This window comes from Lissotriton helveticus, chromosome 8 (genome assembly GCF_964261635.1).
Source record: "Lissotriton helveticus chromosome 8, aLisHel1.1, whole genome shotgun sequence".
Lineage (NCBI taxonomy): Eukaryota > Metazoa > Chordata > Amphibia > Caudata > Salamandridae > Lissotriton > Lissotriton helveticus.
This window is the reverse complement of record NC_136069.1, coordinates 407,472,481-407,496,303: the sequence shown is the minus strand read 5'-3', so window position 1 is coordinate 407,496,303 and position 23,823 is coordinate 407,472,481. Positions and strand designations below refer to the sequence as shown.

General features: G+C 43.5%; 1 protein-coding gene across 5 annotated transcripts in view; it reads left to right on the top strand.

Annotated features, from left to right (window-relative positions):
• Window positions 1-23,823, top strand: part of PROSER1 (proline and serine rich 1) — a 209,071-nt gene that overhangs the window by 26,770 nt on the left and 158,478 nt on the right. For 4 of the 5 annotated variants that reach the window (XM_078657239.1, XM_078657238.1, XM_078657236.1 and 1 more), the window contains 4 exons: window positions 4,046-4,111; window positions 16,079-16,147; window positions 16,419-16,513; window positions 18,719-18,812. In XM_078657239.1, coding sequence (XP_078513365.1) covers window positions 4,046-4,111; window positions 16,079-16,147; window positions 16,419-16,513; window positions 18,719-18,812 — 324 coding nt within the window. Of the gene's footprint in view, window positions 1-4,045; window positions 4,112-4,690; window positions 4,829-16,078; window positions 16,148-16,418; window positions 16,514-18,718; window positions 18,813-23,823 lie in introns of those variants that run through there. The other variant, XM_078657240.1, reaches the window with a different exon arrangement.

Sequence of the window (23,823 nt, the reverse complement as noted above, 5' to 3'; positions counted from 1 at the left end):
CTGAAGATCTGTTGGTTCAGCCGCCCGTGCAGCGGAATAGAGGCAGGCATGGAATGCGGACAAATGTAGAAGGTCGGGGGGAGGAGCAGTTCTGACCCTCTGGAGTTCCGAGACAAAAGTAGAGGTGTGTAATTTTTGGAGCGAACCAGCCTGAGTTCTACCCGGGCGGTCACCTTCTCCATAGCATCGAGCTTGGGTCTCCCTACCTGGGAAATGCGTCTCACTAGTGCCTCTACCTGGTACATTGATATCTTTTCATGGATACTAGCCATCATGGCTGAGTAATTAGAGCAAAAAAGGTCAGTTTCTAGGGCCCTGATGTCTGCCTCTAATCTCATAAGCGACCCGCGGGTTGCCCCCAGGACACCATTTTGCTTGGCTATACAAATGCCCCAAATAACTTTAACAGCTTCCCAGATGATAGAGGGGGAGCTGACCGAGCCAGTGTTTTCAAAATAATCTAGTATAGATGTGCGTATCTCTTCTCTAAATGCTGTATCTCAAAGTGCACCTGATGGCAATCGCCACGTGAACGCACAGGGAGGTGTGTGGGACATATATAGAGTTAGTTGCACGTAGGCATGGTCGGAGAATGTGTGGGACAAATGTGAGATGGAAGACATCCATTGGTGTGCATCTTTAGAGGTCAGCCAGAAATAAATTGTAGACCATGTGTTATGGTGGGAAGAGAGGCAGTTGCTTTCTCGTGCAGTACGGTGTGCAGCGCGCCATGCATCAGTAACATTGTAAGGTGTGAATATTGTGTGTAGGGTTTTGGCTGCTTTGGGATGGGTGTATCGAGAGCTAACCAGATCTGTCTAGTGCGTCATCTTGGGGGACATTGAAGTCACCGCACCAGAGTAGCATCCGGGGGCCAATGTTGGTTATTATTAATTGCCAGATCTTCGTGAAGAACCCAGGATCGTCGGGTCCATAGATTGCGGCCAAGGTCACGGGATGCCTGTGCAGCGTGCCTGCTAGTATGACCTATCTACTGTCCTTGTCGCTGAAACATAGAGATGTTTGCCATGGCACACCCTTTTTGATTAAGATCGTGACCCCTCTAGCATAATTGGAGTAAGTCGAGGATTATGTTGCTCCCCATCCTCATGGTGAGAGAAGCCCAGAGGGCGGGACGTTAGCTAGGTGAGTTTCCTGTAGGAAACCAATGTCAATTTTATGTCGGATTAGATACGTATTTACGAGGTGGACCTTGCGGCTATCATTTAGTCCACGTACATTCCACGTGAGGCTCCTTATCTATGACCTAGACGTGAGAACCTGGGTATGTGCCTATTCGGCTATGATGTGGTAGAGCCGCCTGCTCTGTGAGTGCCATGTGTGAACATGTGCTTTGGAATGAGATACGTACACATTGCTGTAGGCCAATAAGTTTCTAAACCCCGAAAACACCCCCCACCTGGAACCCCAACAAACCCATTCCAAGTCCCCCCACCACCCACACCAACCCCCCAAATAGGTTGTGAAATTTCACCCCAGAACATCATCAAATTGGAATTATCCCACGGGATTGTGGAAACACCGAGCTGACAACCCCCAATGGAGCTGAGTGGCAGAGCGTACGGGGGTATCCGTTGCCAGCAGTTTGAAAGGAACTTATACAAGGGCAGGCAGATATGTGCATACAGACCGGGGCACCACTGTTGAGACATGACCATGATAGCCGGGCATATGCGTATGTGGTGCATTGAGATATACGTCATTATCACTGAGTTGCACCTCTGCAGAGGAATACGGTGAGTGCGTTGGGCACCGATTGTCTTTAACCTTCTTTTTGGCATATTTCAGGACGAGCTTAGCCTCGGTGAAGTATTTGAGACCTTGGATTTTGCTGGATATAGAAGAGCATATTGCACTTCTACTTGTTGAAGAGCTTTTTTGGCAGGAAGGAAGTCAGCCGGGCAGCCGGCACCGCTACGGTGAAATCGGGGTAGAAAGATAGAACGTTGCCCTGGATCTGACCTTATTTTTGGGCCAGTGTATGAATCTTGTTGTGGTCTCTGTAACTCAAGAGACTGGCTATAATAGGTAGGAGGGTTGCTTTAACCGGTTATTTTGGACTGAGTGATCTGTGGGCTCTCTCAACAATGAAGACTGAGGATAGTTCAGACCCAAAGATCTCCTTCAAAAGAGATTCAACATCGTCTTCCATATTCAACTTTACCGTAGTTTCCTGCACTCCCACAATGCGGAGATTGTTGCGTCTCGAGCGAGCTTTGAGGTCCTCATTCTTGGCTGTGATGAGCTCCAGCACCATGTCCATGCGAAGGAGATGTTCCTTTGAGGTAGTTTGGATGCCATCAAGATCCAAGACTTGAGTTTCTCGTTGGTTGAGTCTTGTATCATAGGAGTCGACTCGTTTCTTTTCGTGGCCTAGGCGGGATGTGAGTAAGTCGAGCTTGGAGTCTATTGTCCTCAGACTAGTTTTGATGTCGCGGAGTATTTCTTTGAGGTTCAGCAGGATCATCTGGCTGCGCTGGGTCAGATTTTCAGTCAGAGAAGTTTTCAATTTGCCGAGTGGTGCGTTTTCTTTGAAATGAGAGTTTGGGCTGCTTGCCATCATGTTTACCCATTGTGGTTCCATAGAGACAAGTATGGTGAGAGTCTTACGTTAAAGAGTAGTGATTGCAGGTCCACAGGATGCTGTGGATATGCAAGTGAGCCCCTTGTTGCGAAGTGCAATGCAGCCAAGCCTATAGTTATGAGCTAGGCTCCAATCCCAGGCCCCCCACCACCCCACTTCACCCGGTAGCTATTTGCACGGGAGGGGCACGAGTGGGCCCAGATACCAGGTAGATGTGTGCAATTTTTCGGTGAGGGGGTGCCGAATTAGCAGAAAAGCAGGTGGGGATTCATGTGTGGGCCAGGAACGGTGTCTATTATGCTAGCAGAAGCTCTCTTCTCCCCCGAACAGCAGGGATCCAGATGTCGATAGTAGCGCTGGGTCGAGGAGACGCGCAGGGTGGGCCGTCCACCCAGCCCTCTAGGCAGAGTCAGCCAAGGTGGCAGCCATGTGGCATGCACTTGTTGTAGGCAAGAGAGTCGGCGGCAGCAGGTGAGCGGGGGAACCATTCACATGTAGGCCCGTCCCGCAGCAGGCATCCTCGCAGCCAAAGGCCCGCTGCGTAGCCCTCCATGAACCGGCTGGCCAGTTCAGGCGCCATAGGCGTTCACACCCAGGCCCAGTGCCGCGGCTCTCCCACACCCGGGACTGTGCAGGACGTAGTCTGCAAGGTCCGATGGCCAAAGTTTCAGGCCCTGCTGCAGCGAGCCAAGCGGGCGGCGGCGCAGCACATCAGACAAGGCAGCGTTCAGCAGACCGCACCTGCCAATCTGGGATAATCCAGCCCCGCGCGGTCCTTGCACCATGCAAACACACTGCAGCCACGGCTCCCTTCTCCTCACCAGATTACATGGTAGGCGTTGTCAGTGGTCCAGGCGGGTGCAACGTGGGATCCTCACAGTCTGCTGCAGTCGCTGCTCAAGGCCCTGTCCTGTATTGGCCAGCCTCTCAGGTTTCGACGCGAGAGCCACTCTGGCATCGGCAGAGTTACTGATAGGCCATGGGCGTCACCCGCCTCTTGATGCGATTGTGATGAGGCAAGAGGGGCGCCCTCAGATCTAAAAATGCCCCAGATGCTGGGTGGTAAGGTTCCTAACACAGCCCCGTAGCAGAGGAACCAACAGGGTTCCCAGTTGCACCAGGTTATTGCGGATTAATAGCTGGGCCAGCAGAGCTCGCTGACGGAGTGGACATCTTGCTGCTCGGCGAGACCACGCCACACGGTGAGCCATTGTATTTAATGGCCCAAAACTTTTATCACTTTGTAACGTAGAATTTACTAAAAAGAAGCATAAATTCAAGAATAAGTGGTTTTACTTTTTTAGTAAATCAATGCATGCACAAATGTATTAGATTTCCTATATTTAAAATATTTATGGCCTAGTTAAAATTTACTGCAGTTGTTTTCATGTCTTTCATTGTCTTACCTAATTTTTATTTTAAACTTTGTCTCTTTAACAGGCTGTTTTAACAGATTACAAATTGAAGGCAATTGAACATGTCCACGGGTATTTCTCCAGTGAACAGGTAATTTTTTTATTTTTTATTTTTGTGTAAATGTACTACTACTGAGCGTTAGTGCCTCTCTATGGCCATGTGCATACCAGGATATTATATCTTTTTTTAATAGCTTTTTAGTTCTGCCTATGTGATATCAAGACGGAACTGACCTTTATTCCGGCCGATGCTGCATGGTGCCACAGGAAATCTCAAATCATGGGCGTCCGCAGGTAGGGGCAAGGGGGGGCACTTGCCCCCCCCTGGATCACCCGGCCTGCAATGTTTGGTGCAATGCCGTGGTGGTAGTGAGTCAGTGTGGCATTTATTTTCCATTTTATTTTCCATGATTGTTAGAAATAATGGACAGATGATCGGAACTTCGGAAGTCGGAAGTTTTAATTTTGTAAGCAGGCCTCTTCATTGTATCATTTTAGGCCAGCAGGCAGCAGCACCAAATCCCTATGACATCATGACGGAGAGAGCTGCGCCTGGTGCGCCACCTATCCTACGCTGCAAAGTACCGCGCTGGGGGCGCCCGCGCTTAAGGTCGCACACACAGCCCCCACCCACACAGTGGTGTTTCCAGACCAGAGCCGTGACACCGTCAATATTAGGAACAGGTCAGCCCGCCAAGCAGGAATTCGGGAAAACGGCTGCTTACCGTTCCGAGTAGCATTTTTCAACTAGCGAAGGTCTGCAAGTAAGACACAGAGAATTTCCTGGAAGTAAAGGCTTTGTGACAAAGTAAGTTTTTGATTCTGAGATCTATAGTACCACTAGAGACTTTGATTTGTTTGTGCAAGATATTTCAGGGTGGCGAGCAGCAGTGCTTCTGAATGCTTATAAAATCCCAGAGGCGCCAATTCGGAGAGGTTAGAACCGGGTAAGGTCGTCATTTGATTAAACTTTTTAGCACAGGATAAAAGGCGGGCTACAGAGGGAAACGCTGATCTGAGGGAGCCAGTCAAACATTTGCAAGGGGTTTTCATAGTGAACATGTGAAATAACAAGAAATTGGATAGATATTTTTTTTCTGGTTTGGGTATAAAAGATCGAATGTGTTTTTACTGTCTCAGCTGGTATGGAACACTTTTGGATAGATAGTTTATGCGTGAGTCTTGAACTAAAAAAAGACATTTTGATGAAGTAGAGCAGAACCTTTAACAGAATTCAGAAAAGGTCTGGAATACCACACATGCGCAATCGTGCCCGAATACCTAAATGGTCTATAGTGTTACACAAATGCATAATTTGCAGCTGTAGACTTACACTGTATGTAGTGTTACACATATGGGTAGTCATTTCTGAAGACCTATATGGTCTGTAGTGTTACACGTATGCGTAATCGCTGCTCTAGACATACATAGTTGGTACGTAGTGTTACACGTATGGATGGATATTCGTGGCTTAAGACCTACATTGTCTGTGGTGTTACATATTTGTGTAATCGTGGCTTAAGACCTACATGGGCTGTAGTGTTGGACGCATGGGTAATCATAAATGAAGATTTACATGGTGTATATAGTGTCACACGTATACATAACTGAGGCTGAAGCTGTTACACGTATGCGTAATCGTGGCTGACGACCTACATGATCTGTAGTGTTACAGCAGACAAGTAGGGGTTTAGGGGTTCACGACCTTTCCAGGCATCAGCTTAGGTCCCACTGGTTCACTCACTGCCTTTGTTGGTTAAGGGCGGGTTTGGGTCCGGGATGATTATGGTGCCTGCGTGGCAGGATGCATTCATTGCTTGCGCGTGGTGTCTGTGCTGGGACCAGCACATGGCAAGGACACACGCACGATGCTATCTCCGGGGCTCTGCACCAGGCGCGGTGCGTCCATTGGGGCGTAGGTGCGTAGCCCCACTAAGCCCCATGGACCTACCGCGTCGTCACTAAAAGCCAAATACAAATATTTAAAAAAAATCGCGCTATCTGCCGGCCGGGAAACCGGGAGACACCCGACTTTCCCGGAGTGCGCGGGGGGGGGGGAGGATGGGCCTGCTGCAGCTGCGCAAGTGTATTTTTGGGCACAAACATGCCCGCGCATGCGCAGATCGTTTTCCTGTGAATTCCCCCTTAGAGAGAGGACCAGCGCCAGGATTGGCTGGTCAATACATAGCCCGGGTACATAACTCCCTGTCTGGGGGGGCAGAGCTCTCTCTCCCTTCCTCGTACTGCGGCCACTGTAGTTTGGAGCACAAAAGTTAGCACTGTTCTGCCTCGACAATAAAGCGACCTCTTAGCAGTCACAAAGCGTGCCCGTGGCTCCTTCGCCTTGTCTGCCAAAGAAGAGCGCGGTGAGGCGTGTCACGGGAGGTGCATAAACATAACATAACATAAACATAAATTCGCTAAGTCCTCAGCATCTCAGGCACCACCTCACACTGCAGAGTACAGCCTCCTAAATCCATGCAGCATCAGACGCTGCCCTCTTTAGTGACTATCAGCGCATTACAAAATGAGCTTGCATGGGAGAAAGCGGGGATTCCCATTTTGGTGTGTAGTTCAGTTGTAGAAATGTATACATGACTTTGGGCTCAATATGTATGTTCCGATTTTGGTGTGAAGTTGTAAAAATGTATACATGACTTTGGTGTGAATATGTACCATCAAAACTTCAGGGCCACACCAAAGGGGAGAGGATGTGGTCTGATGGTTAGCGCGGCCGACTTTGGTGCTGGGAAACCAGGTTCGAGCCTCTTATCGAGCCATAAAAATGTATACATGACTTACTTTGGTGTTAAATAAATCGATATTTTAAAAAACAAATAAAAATGATGTTCCGACTAAGGTGTGAAATTGGTGTCGAATAAATACATGTTTTAAAAACAATTAATATTAATCATGTATCATTGGTGCTGAGTACAAGGTTCGAGACTGGTATTGAACACTGACAAGCTGTGTGCAAGTTATATGGTCATAGAAATACATGGATGGTGGGTGGATGGGTGGATGCATGAATGGATGCAGGATGAATGATGGATGGGTGGTTGAATGAATGATGGATGCAGGATGGATGGATGGGTGGATGCATGAATGAATGATGGATGCAGGATGGATGCAGGATGGGTGGATGGATGGGTGGATGGATGGGTGCATGAATGAATGATGGATGCAGGATGGATGGGTGGATGCATGAATGATGGATGCAGGATGGATGCTGGGTGGATGGATGGGTGGATGGGTGGATGGGTGGATGGTTGGATGGTTGGATGGGTGTATGAATGAATGATGGATGCAGGATGGATGGGTGGATGGATGGGTGATGGATGCAGGATGGATGCAGGATGGATGGATGGGTGCATGAATGAATGATGGATGCAGGAAGGATGGATGGGTGGATGGATGGATGGGTGGATGCATGAATGAATGATGGATGCAGGATGGATGGGTGGATGGATGGGTGGATGCATGAATGAATGATGCAGGATGGATGCAGGGTGGATGGGTGGATGGATGGATGGGTGCATGAATGAATGATGGATGCAGGATGGGTGGATGGATAGGTGGATGAATGAATGATGGATGGATGCAGGATGGATGGATGGGTGGATGCATGAATGGATGCAGGATGGATGGGTGGATGCATGAATGAATGATGGATGCAGGATGGATGCAGAATTGGTGGATGGATGGGTGGATGCATGAATGAATGATGGATGCAGGATGGATGGGTGGGTGGATGCATGAATGAATGATGGATGCTGGATAGGTGGATGAATGATGTATGGATGCAGGGTGGGTGGATGGGTGGATGCATGAATGATGTATGTATGGATGGATGCAAGGTGGTTCGGGCTCGCTCGCTGCGGTGCAATATGCAAATTAGTTTACGGCCCACCACTTTCAAATATCACCAGCCGCCCCTGCTCTGCACAAAACACATCTCTCACCGTGCGTGCACGAGGGAAGCCCTGGCCTCCTCGGATCCCAATGCCTTTCCTCCTGAGCGACTGCGGCACTCTGAAATGATTCCTTATTATTTGGGAATAATCCGCCCTCTCCTGCCAGCGGGTCCAAACACGGGCCCGGTTTGAAGCCAGTGTTTAGAGGCTTTCAAGTCTGTGCCTCATGATAAGGCCTTCCCAGCTGTCGAGTTAAACTGTTGTCGCCTGCCGCCACATCGATCTGCTTCAAACTCATTTAGGCCACTGTCGAACCCTCTATGGGGCAGGTTTGGCTTTCTAACGACCCCTTTCTGATTTGAACGAGCTATGAGTGCCCCCCACACGTACATACATCACCCTCTCTGCTATTGTTGCTACAAAACTCTACTCAGACTGTCACCTGGCTGTTACTCCTTCAGCTCCTCTGTTTCTCTCCTTGTGTTCACACACTCCTCCAAACTCAGCCATGGCCGCCCGGCAAGATTAGAGAGAGATTGAAGGTCCGGGCTTGCCTGCTCCCAAGCTTGAAGTTGACGAGAGACAGTAAGTCATAAAGATAGCATGTCCAGGTCCTTGCGGCCGCGGGCTATAAATAGCTGATTTTGCAGCGAGGTGAGGTGATGTTTGAACCCCTTGGACTGCTCCGTAATGACGTTAACATTTTGCCCCCCCCTGGAAAAAATTCTGCGGACGCCCATGTCTCAAATTATGCCAGACTGACTGTAAATGTGTGTAGTGCACTACTGACTTTCTTGTCGTACATACTCCTGGAAAAACACGTTTGTGAATTCGGCCATTTATGAGTCTTTGCAACAGTTTTTGCATGAACTTTCAACTGGTATTTCATGTATAAAGGACAAAAACAGGTTGTGAAGTAACTGTGTTTCCAGGTAGGAAAAGGGAAGGGACATTTCTCACTGCCTGCAGTAGCAGGCTCTAGCGAAGATGAAAAGAGCTGTAGGTATTTGTCTTTCTGGGATTTTAGTAAAATGTTTTGTGTTTGTCTTCTTCAGCCTTTTCAACGCACTTTTTGTTCGTGAAATTTTTAGAAAAGTGAAACTTGACCCCATTTCGAAAGCAAAATGCCTCTTTTTCCATTTTGTAAAATTGGAAGGACTCTTGTGTTATAATTCTTAATTGAATTTAGCTGAGTTTTATTATGGTACTCTGTGATTGTCACCTGAAATCAATCTCATCAGTGTTTGTGCTTTACCCAAGTGCCAAACAATCTCATGGGACTTTTATTTAGATTAATTATCCTTAAAGAATAACTGAAAGTTTAACAACCAAGGAAACTGCTATTACACACTGCAGATATTGTTCATTTCTTCGTTGGCTGTCATGTGTCAGATGTGTATGGTTGGCAGTAGGAAGCTGTGGTACTAGAAGCAATTAGCAAATCCTACTATTCTGTGATATATTTTGTAATACTGTACATTGCGCATCCCAGTACTTGTCTTGTCTTTACTGGTTTATGGTGCCACTCCAAGCACTTCAGTGCAGTTTGAAAGTCAAACTCGACATGAGAGGCAGTACCACCATATATTATGCTCAAATGGTCTAAACCGCTTTACCAGCTGTCCCGGCCTTCAGTTCCATTGAACGCTTTTCAGTTCTGACATTGCTATTGGCATTCAACATGTGATCACTAGGAGAGTTACGGGTTTCAGGATTATTAATTTCTAAATGCATCTTTTTTTTTAGTTCAAATACGTTTTTGATTTGGTGATCCTTTTCCATTCCTTGCAGGATTCTTTCTAATGCTTAATAATCTTAGGAATGGTGATTTTGATCTTGCGTATATACTTGAATAAAAATAATTCTTATAAAAGTGTGAGCACAAACTCCCAAACGTAAATACAAATTTTATGAATGAGAAATGATTAGTAGCGTAAAATGGTTAATGCCATTCCTTCCTTGCAGTGCTCTTCCTGAAACTAGTATGGCCTATGGTTGAATGTTAACAATACAAATCTGTTGTTGAATAGCAAAGTTTGCAAGACTAAAACAACTTATTATTATACAGAAACATGATTTCCACTAACAGACGTGTCGGGATGTAAATATTACTGTAAACATAACGGTGAAGCCAATGAGCATACAGTGACAGCCTGTCGTTATAGAGAAGGTGGGATATTGGCACACTGGGTGCACCAGCATTTTCTTATCTGGAGTAAGCCTATGGTTTTCAATAGAGCCAGGGAATGGTAACGACAAGCTTGTATCACCTGTTCTGGATTTCATAGTCTCAAGTATTTCACAGATGTGCAGAGGTGTTTTAAGTTGTGAAGCACTGAATGCTTCTGATTTCCTCAAAGTGAGAGCAGCACCTCTGGTGTACTCGACGCCAATTTTCTGATCCAGTTCTCAGATTAAAACGTCTATCAAACCTCATGAAAGTTCTCGTGGACAGTTCTGGTTCTGAACCCACAGACTATGTCATGCACACACATTCTTTGTTTTACGTAAGATTCTCTTCCTTATTTCTATCAGTTTTTCTTCAGGATTACATTTATATCTCTTGGAGGCCACTAAATATTCAAACAGGCATAACAACAGGCATTGTACTGTGCTCTGTTAGGCTGCGTGTCTCTTTTTGCCACGTACAGAATGTCAAATGCAGCTGTGAGCCTTTTGCACAGTTGCACAAGAGACGTGCATAATAAAGGCCATGAGTTTTAGCTGTCTAATTAGAAATTAAGAGTGGCAACTAGTACTCTAGTCCGTGTGTACCACAGCTGTGTACTGGGGCACTGCCCGAACTGGCAAGTGGCAAGAGTCCAGAAATACTTGTGGACGGTGCAGATCTGCAGAATAGCTGGCAGTGCCACTGGCCGCCTTCGTGAGTTTCTCAAACTGTCCAGTTGAGAGTGGATTGAAGGAAGATGTGGACGGTTGTTGGACGGAGAGGGGATACTTGGGTGAAGGAGCATATGTGAGTGGAGAATTCCAAGGTCAGGATTATTTGGTTGAATAGCTTGCGAAGCAAGATTCAAGGTAATTAGCTTTTAGGTATAGATATTTTTGTCCAGCCACTCCTTACTGAAAAGAAATACTGGATATGATATATTTATTATTAATATGTTGGCTCTTTCACTTTAAGGTGAGCTTGATTAGGCAGTATTTGGAAACGGACCTACCTAGTCACTTGCAACAATTTGTTCATACGTGAAAGTAATTTGTCACATCACCCAGCACTTTCTGGCTCCTAGCAGTTTAATCATTGCTAAATCTAAAGAACAAGTCCCAAACGTGATGAAGCAGCACGTTCTCCAGGTTTGCATTCAGATTTACTCTCTACAATAGTCCTTTGTTGAAATGTGCAGTATCACAGACATGCTTGATCCATATGTAAGAAGAATACTCAACCATGATGTATTTATCTCGAGGCCTAAACCACAAGTAAAGAGCCAGATTAATTCGCCCTTGTATGGAGCATATAAGGTATCTTTGAATTAAAATTGTGTAGCCTAAACATTCAGTTAATTAATTGCATGTCTATGCATTTTGGCTGTTTGCAGTTTTGAACTACTTTAAAATGCCTTGCTACTATCCTATTGATCTGAAATACACTAATATGACTGAGCAATAAAACGTGTATTATCCTGAAATTCTCCTCTTCAATATGTAGGACACTAGGAATGCAGCCTGGTTGCTTTACTTATTCAAATGATAACCAAATCTGCTTGCACATCCAGCAGACTAAATATTGCTCACCCTTCAAAAGAACCTTAACAACTTGAGAACCTTTTAATTGCATTTAATTACATTTGCAACTATCTCCAGCCCGCAGGAATACACAGTTTGGTAAGTGTAGGAAAGTGCCCATTTTGGTCATGGTCACCCCCACTTTTTGCTCACCAATAGTGATATTTTCAACTGGAAGTGACCTGTAAGCCTGCTATCCATGCCCCAGTTCCAATGTTCTTTCCCTAAAACAAGGTATAATATACAATTGTATATGTATATGCAATCAGCATAAACTGAGCCACCCCTGTAAGTAAGTTCCTAGTAAATAGTACCCATGGTACCTAGGGCATGCATACTATAGAGGGTCCCTAAGGGCTGCAGCACGTCTTATGCCACCTTAAGGGGCCCACACACAAATTGCATGCAGACCGCAATTGCAGGCTGCATGACATGGTGCAAACCATGCTGAAAAAATAACATGGCACACACCCTGTGTGCCATGCCCAAGTCACTGCATATGATGTGTGTAAGTCACCCCTACAGCAGGCCTTACAGCGCTAGGGTAGGGAAATAAAATATCTTATGTGAAGACGTATTTGCATGAGCAGATGTTCCCCTGTGATGTCTAGTCTAGCTTAGTAGATATTGCAAGTGAACCAGGAAGCCATGTTAAGGTATGTATTGGACACTGGTTATTACGAGTTACCCAGCTAAATAATGGCTTCACTGAAACGTATGGTATTTGGTATCAAACACCTTGTCCTAATAAATCCTTTCCGATTGAGTATTGGATTTATTATGACATGCATTCAGGGGGCACCTTAGAGGTTCTCCCTGAAACTTACTAGTCATCTAATGTGGTGGCTGACTAGCCTTGCCCAGCCTGCCACCACAGACGAGTTTCTGACCCCCAGGGGTGAGAGCTTGCGCTCTCAGGAGGTCAGGCAGGAGTTTTGTCACCTCCTCAAATCTGATGGCTAATGGATCTGCATATTAAGGCCAGAGACTTCAATGCTTCTACCACCTTTGATATGCAACCCCAGCTTCCTCCAGACCTGGAGAATCCCACCCCCTGCCCTGAGGCCCATTTGGCACCAGGACTGGCGGGAAATTAGCCATGCTGTAGGCATTTTGCACACACAGGCCAGTCACATCCCTAAGGTGGGCTACCTAATGTGCTTCACAAAGGAAGGGTTCCACCATATTGTTTTTGATGGAACTAGGAACTCTGTGACATGGTTATGCCCACTCATCAGAGGAAGTGGTCTTATAGGGGACGTAGTGACCCAAGGATAAGTAGCCCACTGGTTTCTACCCTTCATTCCCCTTAACAACCCTAAATCTAGTTTTTAGGAGAGCCCCTAGCACCAAAAAACACAAATCTGCTGACTCAAGAAAAACAAGGACACAGAAGAGCCACAAGAACTGAGGAGCAGCAACTGGCTTGGTGCCAACCCTGCCGGCCTGCCTGCTGTCCCTGACAATTGCGTCAAAGGCGACCCATCCTTCAGCTGTTCAGCCTCCAAAAGCCTGGGAGGGCTTCTAGCATTCTCAAAACAGCCAGCATCTCATGTGGAGTAGCGGGGCTACTTCCTGAGATCCTACAGGATCAAAACACAAGTTCCGGTTTACCGAACTGCTAACCTCCGGCCTCACTGACGCAACAGTCACCCAGGAGGAGATGTTTCATGCTTCCAGAGGTCAGCCCCGTCTCCCCAGTGAGTAACTAGACGCTAGACCCTCCAGGAGCCCTCCAGCACCAATACCTGGGGTACCGGACCCCTTGCAGTAGCCAAGACTTATGGGTGGTTTAATCTGGACATCGACCCCATACAGACCGGTCAGCCGACGAGGTATATAAGCACCACAGAAGCCATCATTCAGAGTGTCCCCACTGTCCTGTTGTGTCTCCATCTCCAGGTCATCACCTGAAGCAAGTACCTCGGACTGCCACAACCCGCCGAACCAAAGCCTCACAGCCGGAGTCCAGATTAACAGACTGTACATCCTGGCTCCAGAGACCCTGAAGACCAGAGCCCCCCTTTGGGCTCGAACTGACTTCTCCCCCCAGTCTCTGCTTGCAGCTTCTATTTACCTCTGCACCTGGACGCCCCAGAGCCTACGGCGGTGATCTGTTGATGCTGTCCTAGACCTTGGCCCCTGCTTATCTTAAGTCCTGAAGAACAGTCCTGTAAATTGTAGACAAGTGGTCCTAAGCAGGGTATGTCCTCCCCATGGGTTAACATTATCGTAAATACAGTATTGTCTAATTAAATGTTAAAAACCTGTCTTAAAAATTATTAACGAAGATCTTGGTGCCTAAACTATTATATAAATCTGTTATTTTTGTAAATTGGTGTCAGATTTTTTTATTGAGTGTATGTCCCATTGTTGACTGAGTCTGTACAACAAATGCTCAACACTCTCCTTTGATTAGCCTAAGCTGCTGGACCACACTACCACAGAATAGAGCACTTGGGATTTTTGAAGAAAGGTCTGTAAACCAGTAACGTTTGCCTGGACTCTACACAGTGTACTTCGTTTTAGTGCAATATACAGAGAGCCAGTTTCCTACAGTAAGGACAACTATGGGAAGAGTTAAAATACAGTTTGCTTGCTTTCCTTTTTTCAAAGGTATGTTGTCAGTAAGAATGAAATCATCTTATCGGTTTTAATAAAATGCATCAATAGAACACTCCAAGATTCCGGAGATCAATTGTATCGCCTAGACCCAGTTCTAGGGGACAAGGTTTGAGATCCCCACTTTATACCGAAGGAACCCACTAATGTTTTTCACTATGTGTAGGTACATTAATTGTTCTTTTTCATGAATAGAAGTAAGTGACTATCATAGTCTTCTATTTACTTGTTTTCTATTTATGATACTATTAAAATAACCCTCCTCATCCATCAAAAGACAGTTGAACATTGTAGAGTGTTTTTTCTTTTTTTTTTTTTAACTGAGTCGAAATATGTGGAGTGTAAATGAGGCATGATGTCTAATTATGTAGGTTGTAGTGGAATTATGTTTCATGGAATTATCACGAGTTGAACTGTGTTACGTGGAATGGGATTTTGGCGCATAGAGTGGTATTATGTGAAATGGAATTATGGGAAATGGAGTGGAGTGGTATTATGTGGAGTTTAATTTGGTGAATTGTAATTGTGTAGCTTGGAATGGAATTGTGTGTGGTTGAATTGTGTGGTATGGAATGATGAGATGTTTAAATATGTTGTGTGCAGTGTAATTATGCTGTGTATTATATTTGTGTGTTGTGGAATTGGGTGACACTTAATTGTGTGGTTTTGTGTTGAGTTATGTGGCATTGAATGGTTGTTGTCTTCATGGACCAGCTTGTGCAGTGATCTCTAATGGGCTTAGATTGCTGCAGGCGGCATATCTACTGCAGTGCTGAGGGAGCAACCTTCATGAGATGAGAGGATGTTTCTCTTTTCTGTACTCACTATCTGTTTTTAGTTGCCTCTCATAAACCCGGATTAGGTTTTCTGCGGTTAGCAGGTCTTGCAAAGACCCACAAGAGAGATATCCATAACGCATAACTCTACACCTTGTAGACTTATGTCTATGATTTGCATAGAACAATATGTTTTTTGGGCATTCTTAAAAGGTGTGTGTATGGAAAGATATGAACTTGTAGGTTTTCTGGAGCGCTTTAAAGTCCCCATGTATCATTTGGCAGCCAGTCCCCTGAAGTAAGCATAAAAGGAATGGGATCTGCGCAGGGAAAATATTTGTCCCTTTAGAGAAACGGCTTATTCTGGTCCCCAGTAAAACTGAGGGTGCTTCCCTCCCCTCCATGCAGTGGGGAACTTCTTGCGAATTTGCGTATGTTCATTTAAATTTTTCATGAATACGTAACATGCTATTGCCTGCCCCAATCCCGAATTTACGACCCTGTAAAATGCTTGTGACTGGCATATTTTCCTACGTTTTATGTGCATTTTCAAATAATGCGTCTGATGGATGTCGTTTTGTTAAAATCCTTTTGAGAATCAGTCCCAATATTCTAACTTGAGATGCTTTATACATTTTACGGTGGGAAATGAGCACGTCTAGCCAGTAATAAGCCACTGCTGTATTGGCCTGGAGTTAGTAATGAAACAGAATAGCTTGCACAAACCTGGCCACAAAGTAGACTTCTTTCTTGAGTGATAAAGTATATTGACACTTGCCTGTCTTCATTTATAGTTCATTATTTATCAGAGATTCTAAAAATCTTAACTGGAGCCGAGGAGAAGTTTTACTATCAGAATAAAATGTTGCTGTGGTGTAATCAACTGACTGAAGCCGATGACTTAGATATTGATTTTTTGAGTGTAGGTTATTCATTTTGAGAAATCGAAATGATAGTATTAATTTTTTAGCTGAGTATATATTCTTCTTTTTTCAGGTCGTTGAATTACTAAAGTATTTTTCATGGGCTGAACCCCAATTGAAAGCAATGAAAGCCCTGCAGCACGTAAGTACATGTTTTCCTCCTTTCTTTAACTGTGTATTCCAATATAAGTGGATTGCTGAAGGAACTTGATAACTGCTGTTTGGGTGCGTAAGTGGGAAAACATCAGGCACTTGTCACTTCTTTTCTGAGATGTATTCTATTGGTCCCCTATTGCTGTTTAGTAAAATTAGCAAACTATCCTGAAGGAAACTCGTTCTGATCATGTGTGATGAGTATTTCGTCCATGTGGAATGGAAGCCTAATCTTTATTTGGAATGTTTTGTTTTGATAGAAAATGGTAGCAGTGCCTACAACCAAAGTAGTGAATATACTGAACTGCTTCACCTTCAGCAAAGACAAACTCGTTGCTCTAGAACTATTGGCCTTGTAAGTATTCTTTCATTGCTTGGATTTTAGTGTTTTCATTGCATTTGCTGCTGTTTAAGGTAGCAGCATACGAAATATAAATGTGTATGCATTTATTTTTTGTTTCCTTTTGGATATCACTTGTAATGTGTTGCTAATTTAATTAAAGCTAAAACATCCAGTAAGATTACACATAATGTTTGGGATGTTCCATAAGTAAGTCTTCGGAATCCATCATTCAAATTAATTTATAACTAAAATCCTTCTTGCAGAGAAACAGCTAATGTACATACTTTATTCATGTTCACTGGATAGGAGTTTGTATCGCAAATCTGTATTTTATTGTGTACAGTCCTACTTATCCACAATGTCGGTCTTCACCATTAAAGGCTATTACTCATTTATTTGAACCACGCTGAACAATATTGGGTAGGTTGTTCGACCATACCTAAATAAAATTAATTTACAATCCAAAAAATAAAAATAAATCATGCTTTCGTAATTGAATATAATTAAGGTGTACACAAAAGTAAGGGAAGATAAAATTGTTTAACCATGGTATATTTTATATTAACGAAAAGTTGTTTTGGAATATAAATGAACAAATTAGCACCGCTCATGAGAGGCCACTTAACCTAGTTATAATGCCCTGGAAGAACAGAGAACTGCATTAAAACCAAGTAGATTGGTCTTACACTGCGAGTTATTGTACAAGTCAAGTTTTCATTGCTAACAATCTGCATCAAAACTAAAAGTTATGAAAAAAATAAGTTTAGAACAAACATTACATGTGGTTATTTCAAGCATTTGGATCTACTTTCTGTTTTTGCTATGTCATAATAGTTGACAAAATCTACTTCAATAAGGCAATAAAATCTGGAGTATATACCTACTGAGCAGTTGTTTGATTTCTTCTTACTTCATTTATGCACACAACCTTTGTGACACACATCTGCATTGCTATTACATTTGATAACATTGGTACTAACATGTTTGATATGAGGTCTTAGTTGGTGATGCTTTTGATGGATGTGTGCTTCAGGCTATGTAGTGGCATTAAGAAAGAAGTTAGCTTGTAGGGTTTAGTAAAGCCTCAGGAGCCAGCGAATGAGGACTGCATACTAACCTTGTATTTTGGAACATTGTTGTCCCTATCATCATCTGTGCACTGCTTCCCTTTTAAAGCGGGTTCACAGCTCCGTTCGCTTAGTTTTGTCACTGCTGGGTGGACAGTTAAAGTGTTGGACATCCTTTTGAATGAAGAATGGGGTTCTATTTATTCAATATGCAGGGACTCAATATGAATAATAATCAACATGGTGGGAGAAAAGAGTTGTCTGAGATAGAGGAAATAGCAACATTGTCTGTTTTTCTCTTTGTACATATTTCTTAAACATCAAGATTAAAGTTTTCATCCATCTGTGGAGAGGGCCATAGTATTACATTACATAAATATAAGTGAATATTAAAGATATAAAATAGTGCATATTTATTATTTAATTATAATATATTTAATAACCTATTAAAAAATTTAACACATTACATTTATATACCTTATTCTTTTTATTCAAAATATCCTACTAAATATTTCATGATCTAATAGTAAATATGTACTTTTTTATCATTTAATTTTATTTTCAACTACTGAATGATTTAATTTAACTTGACTTCCTATGGGAATTTATTGTAATGCCCTGCCTCCATTCCATTATGTTCTATGGGAGGCTGTTGCAGTACAAATGGTTTGCCATTAGTAGTGCTGGACTTACTGCAAAAGTGTTAGTTACTACAAAAGTGCAATTTGTGAATACCGAAAAGTAAAAACTCACTCAAAAGTGTAAATTTACTTTAAAAGTGCATTTTGTGAATTAGACCCATTGACTTTTGGTGCACACATAAAGTAGTAGGTGAATTTGAGTGTCTGTTCAAAGAGCAGTGTATTTATTTTAAGACTAGTGTTTTAAGTAAATGATGCATTTCTCCATTTGGTCTTACCTGTGAACTTCCTGAAATGTTTTGAATGATGAAACTTTGAAAGAAGAGTGTAAACTATTAAGATTGTTTTTTTTATATGGTACTTACTTTACTGTTTCTGTTCACTTCAGTTTTGCTGCCCTTCACTTTCCATACTTTGAAGATTTGTTTTTGTGCGCAATTTGTGCACATTCTATGAAACATTGAGCTTTAAACTTGGTTTCTTTCTTCATTTTTTCCACTGATTTATAGAAATATACTTGATTCTAATAATTATCATCCTGTGGAGGACCTTTTTAAGATAAATTTGATTGAAAGAAAACGATGCCGGAAGATTCTTGATCAGGTACTTTTAACTTTTAATTATGTACTGTGTTTACATATGATTTTTATTAATCCACGATCGCAATGTTCTTCCGATGGGAGTTCCAAGTTAAAATGTAAAAGAGCAAATGCAACGGAACAAAAAATGACCATAATGTTTGCACAATGTACACTTTCAGGTTTACAGTCTTGTACAGTATCAAAATATTTTAATTTGCTTTTTAGGTCTGTCTTGACAGCGCAGTTTCTCTATACCTCATGTGATCAAACTAAACCTGAGCTTTCAAGAGTACTACTGATAGAGGCTTTGACTCCACCTAACTGTTGGTAGCCATGTTTACACAATTTGATTGCATAGAGGTTGAGTGCTTCCTTTCTTCCTGTGTGCTTGTATTCCTCTCCTATTGGCTGTTGGGGGGTGGGGTTATTCTTTCCCCTAACAGAGGTACCACCTTAAAACATAACATGATAATGTGGCAGTATGCCAGGGCTAAATCCTCAAACATGCTGAAATATCATTGACTGAATGTGCTTTCCCCTAGCCATGTTGAATGAGTCATCAGTAGTATGGCAGGTAAAAGCATCATAATGCCGATGGGTATCTCTTGATTCTTCGTGGCTTGACTTTGATGTTATGAAGTAGTGGCTACCTCAGTGAGATGAGTCAACTTTTGACCTAGGAAGCAGTAGTTTGTTTTTATTATTTTGTTTAGTGCAAGGATATACAGTTATTTAGTTTGAGCCGATCCACTGTAGACTAGTTTCTTAATGCCCTTAGTATTCAATGTTTTCATTATTCTGTTTTATTTAGGGCACTTTATGCTTGTTGAGGGTAGGGCCTACAGTCTCTTTTGTAGTTAAATTGTATTAGATTGAGTCTGTTATTCCAAATATATTCCCAGTATGATCCCAATTCTTGCATAACAAAGATACTTCAAAAATATTAGTTAAATAAACATCGTTTTATTTTCTTTTTATCAGTATTACAAGTATCTTGAATAATGCGTCATATAATAAAGTTCCAACTACATCCTTTGGTATATAACTTGGTTGTATAGTTTTATGGTTCAATAAAATTTGATTTCTGAAGATTAATAAATCCTTATGTAGCCAGCCAACACGTGTTTCACCCCCTACTTTGGCATGCAAGCCTTGGACTTTTATCAAGGCTGAAATTTCATGAGATACACAATATAGTTACTGCCATTTTTATATTTAAGTACCATAGTCCAGAGTGACATGTTATAAAAAAGTGAATCGCACATGATAAAATCCCAGCTGTGTTGTTTACCTTTTTATATTCTAAATACGTATGTGATATTTTGGTGAAGAGTGAGAAAGAAGGCTAACTTTAAATATTTTATATGCTAGTTCTAACAATCCCATAGTTTTCTACTTGCATTATTTGTGATGAAAAGTATTGGCATGATCTACATATATTATAATGTTACCGTCAGTTTACCGTTATAATTGCAACTGTCAAAAAACACTTAAGTCTCGCGTTCTATTGAAGGTCATCGAGATCATAAGAAGTGAGAATTATAATGAACTGTTAGAATATTAATTCAAGTAAGAGCGTCTGGTTACATACATATGTGCAATCGATGTTACCTTTTGTTCCAGAATATATTAAGGTGCCTGACTTTTTGGTAAATGTTTACTAGGTGTTATGTTATGTTATGTTAAATGGGGTTTTATAGAGCGCACAGCTACTCTACTGAGTGTCCCGGCGCTAGGTGAGTGAAAACTAACCAGACAGGGGAAGAAGAAAAATGAAAAAACAAAGAGCTAAGTTATTGCTGAAATAACCATGTCTTAAGAGCCTTCCAGAAGGGAAGCAGATTCTGTAAAAGTCTCAGAGCAGGTGGTAAATTGTTCCATAGCTTAGCCTCTTGGAACTGAAAAGAGTGTCCTCCTCTTCGGGAGCGCTTGACCACCGAAGTGCACACTAACGCCAATAAGGCGGAGCGAAGAGAGCAATGAGGGTAGTAAAATTGAACTCTCTTCCTTAAGTAAGGGGCCCCAGAACCATGCAAAGTCTTGAAAGCCAGAACGAGGGCCTTAAACTGTATCCACTTGCGGATCGGCAACCAGTGAAGTAAGCTCAGATGTTCCAACATCCAAATCCTCGGGCCAAGTAAAATAATAGCCCTGGCCGCCGTATTTTGCACCACCTGAAGGCGGGTAAGCAGGTATTCTGGGAGGCCCAGATATAGTATATTTACATAATCCAGCCTGGAGCCAATCAGGGCCTGGACCACAGTTTACCTGTGTGGGATCTGAAGTAGAGGCAAAAATTGGTTAAGCATTTTCAGGAAACCAAAACACTGGCTGGCTACAGTCTGGACCAGTAGCTTCATACTCAAAGAGTTGTCCAATTTTACGCCTAGATTTTTTACAGATAATACTGCGTTAGCCGGAGGGTGCATATCCTGAGGCCACTAACCCTGCCACAAGTTGTTCGATGGGCCACCAAAGAAAATGATTTCAGACTTGTTGGAGTTGCATTTAAGTTCATTCTGTTGAGACCAAGAAAACACTGCAGAAAGACAGGGCTTAATAGCTTCTCCCTCAAACTCTGAATCTTTGTCGCATGTAAAAAGTAGTTGCGTATCGTCGGCATACGATACTGTTTTAGCCCTATGCGACTTGACTAAGCTCGCAAGGGGAGACATGTACAGATTGAATAAAGTAGGGCTGAGGACTGAGCACTGAGGAACCCCCACCTCCAAAGGGGGAATGAGTGCAGAGAAAGGGGGTGCCCAGACGGTCTGTTTGCGCCCTGACAGAAAAGAGGTAAACCATTTGAGTACCATCCCTCCAAAGCCAGACTCCTGGAGTCTCAATAGAAGTCTGCTATAAGGGACGGTATCAAAGGCTGCCGAGAGATCCAGCAATATCAACTTAGCCTTTCCGCCTCTATCCAGAACGGCCTTAATGGACTCCAAAATTTCCAGGAGTGCCGTTTCGGTGCTAAAGTTTGGGCGTAACCCTGATTGACTCTGGTGCAGAACATTGTTCGTATCTAAAAAGGAAGAGGAAACTGAATGGACATATTTTTCCAATACTTTGGAGAAGGCAGGTAAAAGAGATATGGGCCTATAATTAGCAGACGTATCAGGATCCATGTTTGGTTTTTTCAGAAGGGCAAGTATATGTGCTTTCTTCCACTTACTGGTAACACACCCCTGCTGCAAGGAGGAGCTTAATACCTGATATACATAGGAGTTTATAGGCATAGCTATAGCTGCCAAAGTAGAAGCAGGGCAGGGATCGGATGGGGCACCTGATTTCAGGTTCTTCAGAATGCTTAATGAGGTCGCCAGCGGCATAGGAGGGAACTCTGTAAGGAGAGGAGCAAGGAGACAGGAGGGAGGATGAGAAGGGTCCCTGTCCATATTGTTTACCCCAGCAGAGGTAGAAAAGGTGTCCTGAATTTCCCTGATTTTCTCAGCAAAAAAAGTGGCCATCTGATCCACCCAAGGTGCAGAGGGGGAAAAGGCCCTGGTTATTGCCTTGGGGGGAGTGAATTTGTTTACTATTTTGGAAATCTCTTTATTGGTATTTCCCACTGCATCTATTCTCGATGAAAAGAAAGATTTTTTTCTCCTCTTGAATGAGTTTGTGATGGGACTTGAGTGCCAATTTATATGCAATTATCTCCCTTATCTCAAAGTTCTTCCGCCATGCTCTTTCAAGTTTTTTGCAAGTACTCCTATTTGGTTTCAGAGCAGGAGTAAACCAGGGGGCAGAGACACGGGAAGAGTGGGCCGGGCGAGAAGAGAGTGGGGCCAGCTCTGCTGCACGAAGCAGTAGCCAGCTATCCAAAGCAGTCACATCATCTTTCACAGTTCCACTCCGAGAAAGTGGGTGGGACTCAAGGGCCCCTATCACAGCTTCAGAATTGATACAGTGGTACGGTCTAAAGCTACCCATACGGGGCCGGCCCAGGATGTTTAAGGGTGCATTTTCTCGCTGGACTCTAAACTCCGGAAGAGAATGATCTGACCATACCAAAGGGCGAGGGGGGGGAGACATCTAAGTTCCTTGTGGAAAAGACCTGATCGAGGATATGGCCCTCTTCGTGGCTTGGTGCTTGAAAATAAGGGGTCAGATTAAAAATATTCAAAGCATCCATAAGACTTGTAACATCTGGGTTGTTGATTTTGTCCATATGGACATTGAAATCCCCTAATATCAAGCAATGTTTATATTTTAACGCAAAAGAAGCTGCTGCATTACTGATAGCTTCATGAAACACGCCTGGAGAGCCCGGCGGTCGATATACAAGTATGCCGGCCATAGATTGGGGGGATATCACCAAATGAAACCCGAGAGTTTCTGCACCAACAATATCTTCCATAGGGGGGAGCAAACAGGAGTAAAGGTTTTTAAAAATAATAGCTATACCTCCACCCTTACCACTCAAACGGTCTTTCCTAACTATTTGGTAGCCCTCAGGAATAGCTGTGGCAATCAAAGGATTCTAGGTGTCACAGAGCCAAGTCTCTGTTAAAAACAGAAAGTCAGGACAACCTCTTCCAATAACTCATATATGTTGAGGGCGTGCTTGTGCATGGATCTCGTGTTAAGATGCAGGCAAAGCAGTTTACCATCTGCTGCAGCCCTTTTAGGCTTGGATAATGCTAGTACAGGCGGGGTTAGGGAGTTATTGGTAGGTTCTGAGGGGAACATAGGAGCCCAACCACAATGAGGGCAGAGCGTGGCCTTGGAAACCCTGCTAGGGGGGAAAGGAGAACAGCAACTCACCCTTGCGCAGTTCCTTAAACTTCTCTGAAGTGAGAACCTGATGCCTTCGGGACGCTGACGGGCACAGGCGGGCTTGGCTTTGGCGCACCCGCTGCGCGTTCGCCCCAGAGTGAAATTTAAACTCCCCAAGTTAATTAGCACTAGAGCGCTAAACCGGAAGCTCGGTGGGCCCGCTCTGACAGACGGACACCACCGGAAGAAGGGGGCGGCAAGATCAGAGACTCAGTACTTGGTTATTTAACAGCACACAATCACAGCATAAG